The 14,162-nt window shown below is 44.1% G+C and overlaps 1 protein-coding gene across 1 annotated transcript; it reads right to left on the bottom strand.

The window, feature by feature from the left end:
• Nucleotides 1-398: 398 nt before the first annotated feature.
• Nucleotides 399-12,216, bottom strand: ppp2r2ab (protein phosphatase 2, regulatory subunit B, alpha b). The gene is made up of 10 exons (XM_023983894.2): nt 12,041-12,216; nt 9,782-9,859; nt 3,535-3,632; nt 3,194-3,359; nt 2,978-3,090; nt 2,427-2,604; nt 2,126-2,290; nt 1,720-1,889; nt 1,284-1,375; nt 399-1,183 (listed from the first exon to the last, which is right to left on the bottom strand). The coding sequence occupies exons 1-10, from the start codon at nt 12,045-12,047 to the stop codon at nt 904-906; spliced, it is 1,347 nt and encodes a 448-aa protein (XP_023839662.1). The 5' UTR covers nt 12,048-12,216; the 3' UTR covers nt 399-903.
• Nucleotides 12,217-14,162: the final 1,946 nt, after the last annotated feature.

Raw genomic sequence — 14,162 nt, 5'->3', positions numbered from 1 at the left:
CAGAGCCCTGATCTCAACACCATCAAACATCTTTGGGATAAATTGGAACACCGACTGCGAGCTAGGCGTAAACAGCCAACATCAGTGCCCGACCTCACTAATGCTCGTGGCTGAATGTTCCAACATCTAGTGGAAAGCCTTCCCAGAAGAGCAGAGGCCGTTATAGCACCAACTCCATAATAATGCCCATGATTTTGGAATGCGAAGTTTGACAAGCAGGTGTCCACATACTTTTGGTCATGTAGTGTAGGACCAGTCATACTACATACAACATGCTCTGAGTAGATGTTTTAGACGGTTCCTGAGGTGCAGCAGTACACCAACAGCTAGGCTCTTTGATAAATGTGTCTGAATATTTCTGTGTGTAAGTAAGAGATGGAGGCTCTTGGAGAAGTATGTGGTATGAGAAACAATAGAAACAGAACACCAGTTCTTGTAATTGAATTAAAACAGAACAGTTTGGCAGTTGACTAATAAAAAAAAAACATGACTATGGCACCAGACAATGAGAGGTGCTGAAGGAGCAGGGATGGTTCTCGGCGTGTTTAAAAAAAWTTTTTTTTACTAGCCCTCGACCCCCCCCCAAAGAAATTGTGCATGTCAGACATACATATAAATTAAACGAGTTTCCCATGTTGCCCTGGGGCTGGGCGATACTGGGCAGGCGACGCACAGATTGGCACATCACCACCAAAACAATATCATGGTGAGTGACGCATCACTGTGCCACAGAGGCTGATGGTGGGCAAGAATATGGTTCCAGTTTTCCACACCTGGAAACATTGCAAAGTCTGTTTTGTCCAATGACAGGTTAGTTGTTGTTGACGGCGATGTTGTCACACATTTTGTTCTTGACTAAAATTAAAGGCTGAAGGTAGTGGAGTCTGCCTTCACAGAAAACATCTAGTTCACTTTGTCCTGGAATATATAGAGGTTGTTGGTGGTTGCCACGGCGATGATGTTGTCCTGAGGGTGCCAGGCAGTGTGGAGGATTTTCTTGTTGAAGTCCAGGCTGTCTACACTGATCTCATCCTTCTTCCGCTTCCCGTCGGCACACACCTTGCGGGGCTTCAGGACCTGCTGTGGCTTACTGCCCTCCCGGGACGCCTCCAGGGTCACGTCACGCCTCTGGCCCCGGTCAAACATCCGGAAGAAATTGTTGTATGAGCCCGTCATCACCACACTGGAAAGGAAAATGAGAGAGGATTAAAACAAGGAAATGAAGAACCTTGGGCTTGTTGTTTTTATGAATACAATTTGAGAACATGGCAATGAATGTTAACCTGTCATTTCCGTTCCAGCAGCACTCAAACTTGTCGAAGATGCAGTCATTTTCATAGAGCGAGCACAGCTTACTCCTGAGGTACTCGTGAACCTGCCATGAGGGAAAAAGACAGGCCAGAGCTAATCAACATGGTGTAACATACACTAACCTCAGCGGTCAACTCGGTATTCATGAGTCATTTTGGGTAAAATATTCTGAATAGGAGGGTTAAGATGATTGAAATGGCCTACAACATAAGTTCAAAGTAAAACTTCTCATTTCAGGGTGTGATAGCACAGCAGTCTGGCAAGAACAGACAGAGTCCCCCTAGTGGACATTATCTGAAGCTACATGCAGGAAATTAGGTGTGGTCAGTCCCTGATAAAAACGTGCACTAAAACAGCCTGTTGACTTTCTCAAACTTCAAGTCCCCACACTCCCTCTGCCAGTCTCACCTGGTATGTCTCCACGGGCCTGTTCTCCATGTTGAGGTCCCAAATCTTGACAGACAGGTAGTCACGGATCATCATGTAGCGCCCGTTGTGGCTGAACTTGACGTCTGAGATGGAAGAGATTATCTCAGAGAAGAAGGAGCGGTTGCTGGGGTCCTCCGGCTCCTCGAACACTGGAGAGGTCAAGTTAGTTCAAGTTAACTGCTATTAGAGATAATAAGGTGCATGTTGCTGTGCTAGCTAGCCCCCCCCCCCCCCCCCACATCTAATGTGAAAACAAGATATTCCCACATCTCTAACTATGCAGCAATGTGAATTCCGTCAAGCCATTTTATAATGGTCAAACGTGAAAACCCCTTATACAGAGGTTGCAGTGGCCACTAGGTGCCTGTTGATCATAGGTACTCACATTTGGAGTGCGTGTCACATAGTGCTGATGCCCTCATGTCACAGAGGCGGATGGTGCCCTTGCTGCTGCTGTAGACAAAGGTGTTGCACTGGTGTGGATGGAACTCAGCTGCTGTAATCACCTCCGTCAGCTCCTCCATGTTGGCTGGCTTTATATCCACAATGTCTGGGAGGGGCTAGAGTCAAGGGGGACTAGCACACCTACTGAGAAGAGATTTGGGACACATCGGGGGTAAACGTACACACACACCCCTCTGTCCCTTCCCTCAACCATCCTATAATTAACAGCTGGTCGAGGATACTGAAGCTGCGGTCGGTGATCTCCTGGTGCCAGAGATTGATGCGCAGGTCGTCTGCGGATAGATACGTCTCATGGTCACTGTTTATGGAGATGGAGTTGATGTGGTAGGTGTGCGCGTTGGCAAACACCCTGCGAGGGCTCGCCTCCACCATGAGGTCCATGGGTCTAAACACAGGCACCTGCAAGGGTACAGAGGGTAGTCAGCGGGTGAGGCGCTAAGGGTATAGGCTACACCCACAGTGACTAGTGTTTCTCTATACTATAACTAGGGCCCTATTTTTTTTTTTTAAATATATTTTCTATATTTTTTGTTGTTTGTTTGTTTGTTTTTTTTTGTTTTTTAATAGCAATTACTTGACATGCCAGGATTTTATCAAACTGTTCCCCTTTTATCTGTGTCAGCTGGTCCAGCACCATCCTCAGATTTTTTTGTTGGTGTGTGCAATAGTTTCTAGAGAGCTTAAAATACAGAATAAATATCGCACTGTCACATGATTGCGCAGAACACGGCCCCAACTTTAGCCCCTGGCATGTAATCAGCGAAGCACGTACTCGAAGTGCAGTGACAGTGTTGGGGTCTATGTAGCGTCCATCCTCCTCTTTCAGGTTGTAGCCCTCTGGTCGCTTGTCTCGTTCACTGATCTTCCACAACTTTATGGTTTTGTCTGCCAATCAGAACACAGGACTGGATAAATACATTTAACAGATAAACAAAGCTCAGTGATGTGATGGCATGCACGTGTGAAAGTTCAGTGAAAACCGACTGACCGTTTGTGGACAACAGGAACTGAGCTGCGTTCTTCTGGGGCAGCCAGCGGATTTTGTTGATTTTCTCCTCGATCTCTAAACTCTTCAAGTAGTCAAACTCGGGCTCATGGCTCTGGAAAGTACTGTAAACATTGTACTCACTACGGCACTGTGGCTGACTCTTATTCTGTTGGAGAGAGGGAATAGATGAAGAGAAAGAAAAAGGAGTAAGGAATGGAGGAGGCAGAGGGGAGGGTCAAAAATGTTAGCTTAATTTGTTTTCCACATCAACTCCTTTCCATTCAAAAGCAAATAAAAATGTTGATTTTAAAAACTCCAAACTTTCGGACTTCCAGTCTTACCTCTATTTCCTGCTGAAAGATGACGACCCTGCCACCCTTGTCTCCTGTGGCTAGCAGCTCCCCTGAGTGGTTGAACTCCACGGTAGATATGATGTCGGCTGAACACAAAACAGATGCAATTAATTTAGATTTGACTTCTATAAGTCATGAGAAAATCTAAATATGGTAGCCCAGTGGTTAGAGCGTTGGGCCAGTAACTGAAAGGTTGCTAGATCGAATCCCCAAGCTGACAAGGTAAAAATCTGTCGTTCTACCCCTGAACAAGGCAGTTAACCCACTGTTCCTAGGCCGTCATTGTAAATAAGAATTTGTTAACTGACTTGCCTAGTTAAATAAAATACAAATTCTACCCAACACAACATATATTCAGAGAGAAGTTTCAGATGGTTGTATCCATGAGACAGCAGTTAGCATTTAACGTAACTAGCACTGAATTTGTTTAGAGGTCTATCGGCTATCCGGGAGCTGGAGTCTTAGGGCTGGATGAGTATCTGGGTGGATGTAGGCCATAGCATTCCACTGAGGATGTGATGGCGTCCAAAGCAGACAATGATCAGTAACCGAGTTCCTACAGGCTGCAGCACATTCCCCCAACAGCAGTATGGAGGCTTTGTAGACAAAAGCTGACACTTTAACCCACTGTTGCCCATTTTCTCAGCATTGTCTTTCTGCTCAATGTTGCAGCAGGAGGCCATAGCGTGGGCTAAACACCCGGGGGCGTGTGTGTATCGTGTTTAAGGAGGACATGGACACACCGCGTTGTCAATGCCCTGAACCCCCACATGTTTTCAGCACTTATTTCCATGACTGATCAAAACTTGTTGTTTTCCAATTAGACACTCTAGTTCCTCTGAGCAATGTTTGGAATATCGAATCACAATACATATAGAACCACAATGGTGAAAATGGATAATATCGCCACCAGTGATTTTATTTGGTAGCTCCGATTTTTTGGTTGGTGTTGGATTGACTAAAAACACCACCAAATCAGCTCCAAGTGATTTTAATTGGAAATCCGTTCAAACTATTCCCACGCCTAATAGAGATGTGATCAAATCAAATGTTAATCACGTGCGCAGAATACATGCTTACTTACATGCCCCCACCCACAATGCAGTTTCAGAAAAATACAGATAAAATGTCAAAAGTAATTAAAGAGCAGCAGTAAAATAACAATAGCGAGACTATATACAGGGGGTACCGATAGAGTCGATGTGCGGGGGCACCGGTTAGTTGAGGTAGTATGTACATGTAGGTAGAGATATTAAAGTGACTATGCATAGATGACAACAGAGTGTAACAGTGGTGTAAAGAGGGGGTGAGGCAATGCAAATAGTCTGGGTAACCATTTGACTAGATGTTCAGGAGTCTTATGGCTTGGGGGTAGAAGGTGTTTAAAAGCCTCTTGGACCTAGACTTGGCGCTCCGGTACCGCGCGGCAGCAGAGAGAACAGTCTGACTAGGGTGGCTGGAGCCTCTGGCAATTTTTATGACCTTCTGACACCGCCTGGTATAGAGGTCTTGGATGGCAGGAAGCTTGGCCCCAGTGATGTTTCGGTCCGTTCGCACCACCCTCTGTAGTAGGGCTTGGCGATATGGCCAAAATCTCATATCCCGATAACGATACATAGCACATTTTCTGTAAATTCAATGAATAAATACTTTATATAAAATGACCACATGTAAAGGCCTATTTCTTATTACTCAACAAATAAAATCATCAAATGAGTAAGTACCTTAGCAAATTTTTCAATTAAGCACGTAACAATTTATAAAATCTAAAAAGGTAAATAGAAAACAAACACTTCAACTATAGTTAAACAAAATAATTAACTATTTTTTAAACCAGGTCTCGTCTGTTTTGCATGTTATTTTGGCATTGTGTGCCACATATCAATTTGCATTTGGTACCTTGGGTTGAGTGTTAGCACCAACTCATGAAACCCCTGTTTCTTGACCATGTAAATTGTGGCCATGTCTTTGCAGATGTAAGTTGTAACGGCAGCTGTCATCTCCTTCCATCTTTGTGATTCTTTGCCATATGGTGTGCTGCGGGCAAAAGGAACTTGCAACGTCTGATTAGGGGGTTTGTTTTGAGCAGTCGTCTATACATTTTTGGGTCTCATCTGTAGACTCTCTCCGTACTGTTTGACATGATTCTCGCGTAGGTGGTAAAAGAGGTTAGTGGTGTTTGAGCCTGTTGTCGGGACCGGCCTGCGACATTTTGCAGTGGACGGTTTTCTGGTCCGTGTCAGACTTTTCATACCCAAACCACGTCCATGAGACCGAAGTTGTCCCTCTTTAGGTACGAGCTCTGTGTCTCCGTGCTCTGTCACTCTTCCATGTTTGTTTTGCAAATTTTCTTCCACATGGCTCTGTAGTGCCCTGCGGTCAGGCCGAGCAGTTGCCATACCAGGCAGTGATGCAACCAGTCAGGTGGCTCTCAATGGTGCAGTTGTATAACCTTTTGAAGATCTGAGGACCCATGCCAAACATTGTCAGTCTCCTGAGGGGGAAGAGGTTTTGTCGTGCCATCTTCACAACTGTCTTGGTGTGCATGGACCATGTTAGTTTGTTGGTGATGTGGACGTAACTTGAAGCCCTCAACCTGCTCCACTGCAGCCCCGTCGATGAGAATGGGGGCGTGCTCAATCCTCTTTCGACAATCATCTCCTTTGTCTTGATCATGTTGAGGAAGAGGTTGTTGTCCTGGCACCACACGGCCAGGTCTGACCTCCTCCCTATAGGCTGTCTCGTCGTTGTCTGTGCTTAGGCTTACATCTGTTGTGTTGTCGGCAAATGTAATGGTGTTGGAGTCGTGCAGTCATGAGTGAACAGGGAGTAGAGGGGACTGAGTATGCACCCCTAAGGGTCCCCTGTGTTGAGGATCAGCGTGGCGGTAGTGTTACCTACCCTTACCACCTGGGGGCAGCCCGTCAGGAAGTCCAGGATCCAGTTAGTGAAGGTGGTGTTTAGTCCCAGGGTCCTAAGCTTATTGATGAGCTTTGAGGGCATTTTGTTGTTGAACGCTGAGCTGTAGTCAATGAAAAGCATTCTCACATAGGTGTTCCTTTTGTCCAGGTGGGAAAGGGCAGTGTGGAGTACAATAGCGATTGCATCATCTGTGGATCTGCTGGGGTGGTATGAAAATTGAAGTGGGTCTAGAGTTTCTGGGATGATGGTGTTGATGTGAGTCATGACCAGATTTTCAAAGCACTTCATGGCCACAGATGTAAATGCTACAGGTCTGTAGTCATTTAGGCAGGTTACCTTAGTGTTCTTGGGCACAGGGAATGCGATGGTCTGCTTAAAACATGTTGGTATTACGGACTCGGTCAGGGAGAGGTTTAAAAATATCAGTGAAGACACTTGCCAGTTGGTCAGCGCATGCTCGCAGTACACGTCCTGGTAATCCGTCTGGCCCTGCGCCCTTGGAATGTAACTGTTTAAAGGTCTTACTCACATCGGCTGCAGAGAGCACGATAACATAGTCATCCGGAACAGCTGGTGCTCTGATGCATGTTTGTGTTATTTGCCTCAAAGCGAGCATAGAAGCAAATTTAGCTCTTCTGGCAGGCTCGTGTCACTGGGCAGCTCTCAGCTGTGCTTCCCCTTGTAGTCTGTAATTGTTTGCAAGCCCTGCCACATCAGACGAGCGTCGGAGCCGGTGTAGTATGATTCGAACTTAGTCCTGTATTGACAGTTTGCCTGTTTGATGGTTCGTCAGAAGCCATAGCCGGATTTCTTATAAGCTTCCGGGTTAGAGTCCCGCTCCTTGAAAGCGGCAGCTCTAGTGTTTACCTCAGTGCGGATGCTGCCTGTAAATCCATGGCTTCTGGTTGGGGTATGTACGTATGGTCACTGTGGGGACAACGTCATCGATGCACTTATTGATGACTGATGACCAATGACTGATGTGGTGTATTCCTCAATGCCATAGGAAGAATCCCGGAACATATTCCAGTATGTGCTAGCAAAACAGTCCTGTAGCTTAGCATCTGCTTAAGCTGACCACTTTTTATTTATCTAGTCACTGGTGCTAATGATTTGTAAATCATGTTCCGGCCCCCTGACCAGTAAAAATTTCACCCTGTGGCTAATCTAGTTGTTGATTCCTGCCATCCATATGCCCAGTGCCTCTTTATTTTTAGTATTTTCTACATTGTAGAATAACAGTGAAGACATCAACACCTTGAAATAACATGGAATCACATAGTAACAGAAAAAAAAAAGAAAAAAAAAAGTGTTCAACAAATCAAACTATATTTTATATTTCACATTCTCCTAAGTAGCCACCCTTTGCACGCTCCTGGCATTCTCTCAACCAGCTTCATGATGAATGCTTTTCCAACAGTCTTGAAGGAGTTCCCACATATGCTGAGCACTTATTGGATGCCTTTCCTTCACTGCGGTCCAACTCATCCCAATTGGGTTGCAGTCAGGTGATTGTCGAGGCCAGGTCAACTGATGCAGCACACCATCACTCTCTTTCTTGGTCAAATAGCCCTTACACTGCCTGGAGGTATGTTTTGGGTCATTGTCCTGTTGAAAAACAAATGATAGCGCAAAACAGATGGGATGGCATATCGCTGCAGAACACTGTGGTAGCCATGCTGGTTAAATGTGCCTTGAAATCTAAATAAAATCAGACAGTGTCACCAGAAAAGCACCCCCACACCACCGCCTCCATGCGTCACATTGGGAACCACACACGCGGAGAGCATCCATTCACCTACTCTGCATCTCACAAAGACACAGCGGTTGGAACCAAAAAGGACCGAAAGGACAGATTTCCACTGGTCTAATGTCCATTGCTCGTGTTTCTTGGCCCAAGCAAATCTCTTCTTATTGGTGTCCTTAAATAGTGGTTTCTTTGCAGCAAGTCGACAATGAAGGCCTGATTCAGTCTCCTCTGAACAGTTGATGTTGAGATGTCTGGAACGCCGTGAAGCATTTATTTGGGCTGCAATTTCTGAGGCCAGTAACTCATGAACTTATCCTCTGCAGCAGAGGTACCTCTAGGTCTTCGTTTCCTGCGGCGGTCATCATGAGAGCCAGTTTCATCATAGCTCTTGATGGTTTTTGCGACTGCACTTGGAGAAGCTTTCAAAGTTCTTCAAATGTTCCGCATTGACTGACCTTCATGTCTTAAAGTAATGGACTGTCGTTTCTCTTTGCTTATTTGAGCTGTTCTTGCCATAATATGGACTCGGTCTTTTACCAAATCGGGCTCTTCTGAATACCACCCCTACCTTGTCACAACACAACTGAATGGCTCAAACTTATTAAAGAAAGAAGATCCACAAATGAACAAGGCACACCTGTTAACTGAAATGCATTCCAGGTGACTACTTTATGAAGCTGGTTGAGAGAATGCCAAGAGTGTGCAAAGCTGTCATCAAGGCAAAGGGTGGCTACTTTGAAGAATCTCAAATAAAACATATTTTGATGTGTTTAACACTTTTTTGGTTACTATATGATTCCATGTGTGTTATTTCATAGTTTTGATGTCTTCATTATCATTCTACAATGTAGAAAATAGTAAAAATAAAGAATGTGTAGACGTGTCGAAACTTTTGACTGGTACTTCTGTGTGTGTGCCTCGGTTATTATTTGACAATATATCGTATCATTTTGATAATGTCGTAATGTTATTTTTTCACTACTTGGCTGTGCCTACACTAAAACGCCAGCGTTTTCCCCTTCATAGCTTGTTCTCCATCTGCTTTTTTAAATAGGGAGCCAATTTGTTTTCAGCACTTATTTCCATGACTTATCAAAACCCATTTTCTCAAGGCTCTCTTGTCCCTCTGCAGCAGACATACAGAATCGCAATACATATCCTATCGGCACCTAAGTATCGTGATAATATCGCATTGTAAGGTCCCTGGCAATTTCCAGCCCTAGCGTACAGTGCACCATACTGGATGTTCAGACAGACTGTGTCAGCATGAGGCCACAGGACAAAAGACAAGAGAAAGCAGCAAGCAAGCCATTGTGTGTCAGAAATTGACTATGCAGCCACTCTTACACATAGCACTGGACTGTCTGCGAGGTTAGCAGTGTAATATTAAGGGAGATGAGAAGTCCTGGGTGACCGCCAGGGAATGAAAGATAACTGGACAAGCGTGTTGCATTGAGTACCATTTATCCAGCACAACATAATTTGTGAAATATGAATAAATACTAGGAAGCCATGATGATTCTGCAACAACTACTGCCACTATGACCTGTGAAGAGCCCTTACCTTCGGCAACGTCGTCATCAATGGCCCCCTTCACCTGTGAGAAGCACCACTGCACGTCATTGCTCCCACCTCCAGCTCCTGAATGGCAGAATGACAGTTACTGATCGAGATATTGCATGACTGGTTATGTTACAAATCTGACAGTGACCTGACTATTGCCACGAAAAATTCTGTGTACAGACACAAAATGACCTGTCTTGGTCCCATCTTGTGCATTAAGCTCATTTGTCTTTGATAACATCTGATACTACATGGACTGACAACAGTCAAAATGAACACCAACAACCTCAGGAGTCCTTGGAGACCTATGACTGTACTTCCACAGTCTCTTGATAATACACTTGTTAAGAGAGACCCCTCTGGCACAGCTTAAGATAATAAATAATTAGGTGGGTGCTTATTTGCCCTACTGGAATGTGTTTTTTGCATATCCCAACTTCCCCTGAGACACCCTCAGAGAGTGGGGTCAAGGCCTGAGTCTGCCATTATCAACAGCAACACCGGAGCAATTAGGGTTAAGTGCCTTGCTCAAGAGCACATTGACAGCTTTTTCACTTTGTCGTTTCGGATATCTGAACTTGCGACCTTTCGGTTACTGGCCCAACACTGTAACCACTAGGCTACCTGCCACCCTCAACAGCTGTTAACGTCAAACATCATACACTAGGTCAAGGCTGGGGAAATACTACTACAGTATTATATAATGGATAAGGAATAGACATTTCCCACAGAGATGTATAAATAACCACTGAAACAGGTCAACTAGTTCTAGCCCAGCTCTCTGGCTGGGTTATTACAGGTATAGTATCCCGACAGGTTCTCCATAATAATAAACAGTAATTGCACAATGAAACAGGTTGAGTTGTACATTTCCACAAGTAATGATTTATGTTATTGCACAATGGAACTGGTTAGATTTGTTGATTAAAACATGTCTGGGATGTGTTGGGTGTGTTTTAACTGCAGGAGGAGCAGGTATGACTAGAATGTTGTCAATGTAGAGTGAAGCCTAAATGTCCCATCAATAAAAGACAATGGGAAACCTCATACATCTAGCATGTAACTTGGCTGACTACAAGTGATCACAATTGTAAGTGCGCTAAACTAGGTTGACATCTGCCTCTGCAAAAAGTGATACAAGCACCATGGAGCCCTCTGTCAACAAGTAATACCTTATCCCATCATTAGGGCTCCCGAGAGGCGCAGCGGTCTAAGGCACTGCATCTCAGAGCTAGAGGCGTTACTACAGACCCTGGTTCAATTCCTGGCTGTACCACAACCAGGCATGATTGGGAGTCCCTTAAGGCAGCGCACAATTGGCCCAGCGTCGTTAGGGTTTGGACTTCATTGTAAATATGAATTTGTTCTTAACTGACTTGCTTAGTTAAATAAAATAAAATCAGACAACCACTGCAATAGAAGCTGGAAGAAGACAATTCTATATTTAGAGCGCTGTATACTTTCGGCAGACACTGAATCTCATGCATAAACTGAGTCATAGATGGTTAGCATTGATTTCAGCCAAGTCATTATTGGCCCACCTAGCAATGCAATCCCAGCCTGAGGGAAATGGCACGGTAATCTTCACGTTCAAGCACACATAAATATTAAAGCAAAGCCCACATCCAGCAATAGAACCGTGACTCATGGCTAAATCGATGATGGTGGTGGTGTGGCATTAAAGGTGGACATCGTTGTGTTACAGGTGCAAAGTGCCGTTCGGAAGAAGCCAGTCACCATCCACCCACCTCACCATCCACCCACCCCACCATCTTTCACATCAAGACTCCCGCTCAACTCGCCGGTCATGCTAGCGCGACAGTGCCACATTAGGGATAATTTAGCTACCAGTAGTACTACCAGAAATACTACTTGGCTGGCTGGCTAACTCACTAAAAGGAAAGTATGGCCTTTGGCATAGTTAGGTAGTTAACGTTACAGTTTCAAACTAACAGTTTGCATGAAATAACAGCGATGAATAGTATGTGATTGAGAGGAACGTGGGGCTAACTATAACTTAGCCACATCTAGCTAACGTTAGCCTGTAAAGTTGGACGTCCCCAGCGAAGATGATTGGTGAGGCCCAGTGACACATGAGTTAGTTAGCTTTAGCAATGAGTTAACTAGACGTACATATACGTCTAAATACAGCATTGTATATAACTAGCAAGCTAGCTGGTTAAGGTCGCTAGCTAACGTTATTACCGCCGGTAGATTTACTAGCAGCTATTTAGCTAACATGTTACTATTTCAATTTACCTGCCATGGCTAGAGGGATTCCCGGGCTTGTTTGTCAGGTTATGACTCGTGCAAGCGGTCTCTCAAATGAAGAAACTGAATCGTGAGACCGAGACGTTCTGGCTTGTTCACTCACACACCCTCCCCGACAAGTCTTCCCACCCTTCCGACACCCACCATCCACAGACAGTTCAAAATGGCGCTACCGCATCCCACATGACATCATCATAACCCGCCTCTTCTTGAGTGGAAACGGTGGGCGTATAACCAAAGGGGACACACCCACTGATGGGACGCACGGTTCTTATTATCATGTATATTATTCAGCATCCTGGTGACGTCCATAACCTTACCCATTGCCCCAATCTCTAATGAGCCTTTGGCTGATCAGTGGGCAACGGCCGGCCCCTTACCAAGATGGGCAAGCCCGGTTTTCTGATAGGTTGAATTGAGGTCGGGCAAAATCAGATTCAAAGTGATTATTATATATGTTCTTAAAATATATGATAATATATGATCATATATTTTAATATGTATGTCACGTTTACATATGGTTTTTAAATATATGATCATATTTTCAAAGTTCATCCAACTCAGAATTCCAAGTCGGAAACTCAGGCCACTCTCTAGAGCTCCACTTTCCAACCTGAGAATCACTGATGTCATGATTTGACCTCGTTTTTCCCCCCAGAGTTCTTAGTTGTCTTGAAGCACCATAAATCATCAGTTAGACAGACAAGATCATGGATTGTAAAAAACAGAAAGGGTGCATATAAAAATAAAAATAGCACATTTTACATTGTCACTTCACTCAAAACGTCCTATTTTGGAGGTGGCTAAAACCATGATTTGGTCAAAATACTTATGTAAATAAGGTATTTATGTTTTTTAATAATTATACATTTACAAACATTTCCTAAAACCTGTTTTTGCTTTGTCATTATGGGGTTTTCTAGAGCAATGGGCCAGTAGCCGAAAGTTTGCTGGATCGAATCCCCGAGCTGACAAGGTAATAATCTGTCATTCTGCCCCTGAGCAAGGCAGTTAATCACTGTTCCCCCGGCGCCAAAGACGTGGATGTGGATTAAGGCAGCCCCCCATACCTCTGATTCACAGACACATTTCAGTTGAAGGCATTCAGTTGTACAACTGACTAGGTATCCCCCTTTTCCTGTCCCTTTCCCTATTGTGTGTACATTGATGAGGATTTTTTTGTTGATCCATTTTAGAATAAGACTAACGTAACAAAATGTGGAAAAAGTCAAGGGGTCAGAATACTTTCCGAATGCACCAATTGATTCTTGAAGAATATAACTTATAAATGCCTCATGAGCTTAGTTCAACTGTCACACCCCATGAGAACCCAAAATATAAGCTTATTTTTATCCAATGTTTGTAAACATTGTAAATGTAAACAAATACTATATACTCTGAGTAGATATTCACATAATAAGGAATGACCTCGACCACCAATTGGGGAAAACAAACATTTCTCATTGACCTCCAGTGTAAAAGAGGCAACTTTGTCATTGGTATACAGATATACAGTGGGGAGAACAAGTATTTGATACACTGCCGATTTTGCAGGTTTTCCTACTTACAAAGCATGTAGAGGTCTGTAATTTTTTATCATAGGTACACTTCAACTGTGAGAGACGGAATCTAAAACAAAAATCCAGAAAATCACATTGTATGATTTTTAAGTAATTCATTTGCATTTTATTTGCATGACATAAGTATTGATCACCTACCAACCAGTAAGAATTCCGGCTCTCACAGACCTGTTAGTTTTTCTTTAAGAAGCCCTCCTGTTCTCCACTCATTACCTGTATTAACTGCACCTGTTTGAACTCGTTACCTGTATAAAAGACACCTGTCCACACACTCAATCAAACAGACTCCAACCTCTCCACAATGGCCAAGACCAGAGAGCTGTGTAAGGACATCAGGGATAAAATTGTAGACCTGCACAAGGCTGGGATGGGCTACAGGACAATAGGCAAGCAGCTTGGTGAGAAGGCAACAACTGTTGGCGCAATTATTAGAAAATAGAAGAAAATAGAAGAAGTTCAAGATGATGGTCAATCACCCTCGGTCTGGGGCTCCATGCAAGATCTCACCTCGTGGGGCATCAATGATCATG

Source organism: Salvelinus sp. IW2-2015, linkage group LG4q.1:29 (assembly GCF_002910315.2).
Source record: "Salvelinus sp. IW2-2015 linkage group LG4q.1:29, ASM291031v2, whole genome shotgun sequence".
In the NCBI taxonomy this organism is placed as follows: domain Eukaryota; kingdom Metazoa; phylum Chordata; class Actinopteri; order Salmoniformes; family Salmonidae; genus Salvelinus; species Salvelinus sp. IW2-2015.
Note: the sequence above shows the minus strand (reverse complement) of the source record. Positions and strands in the feature narration are given on the sequence as shown.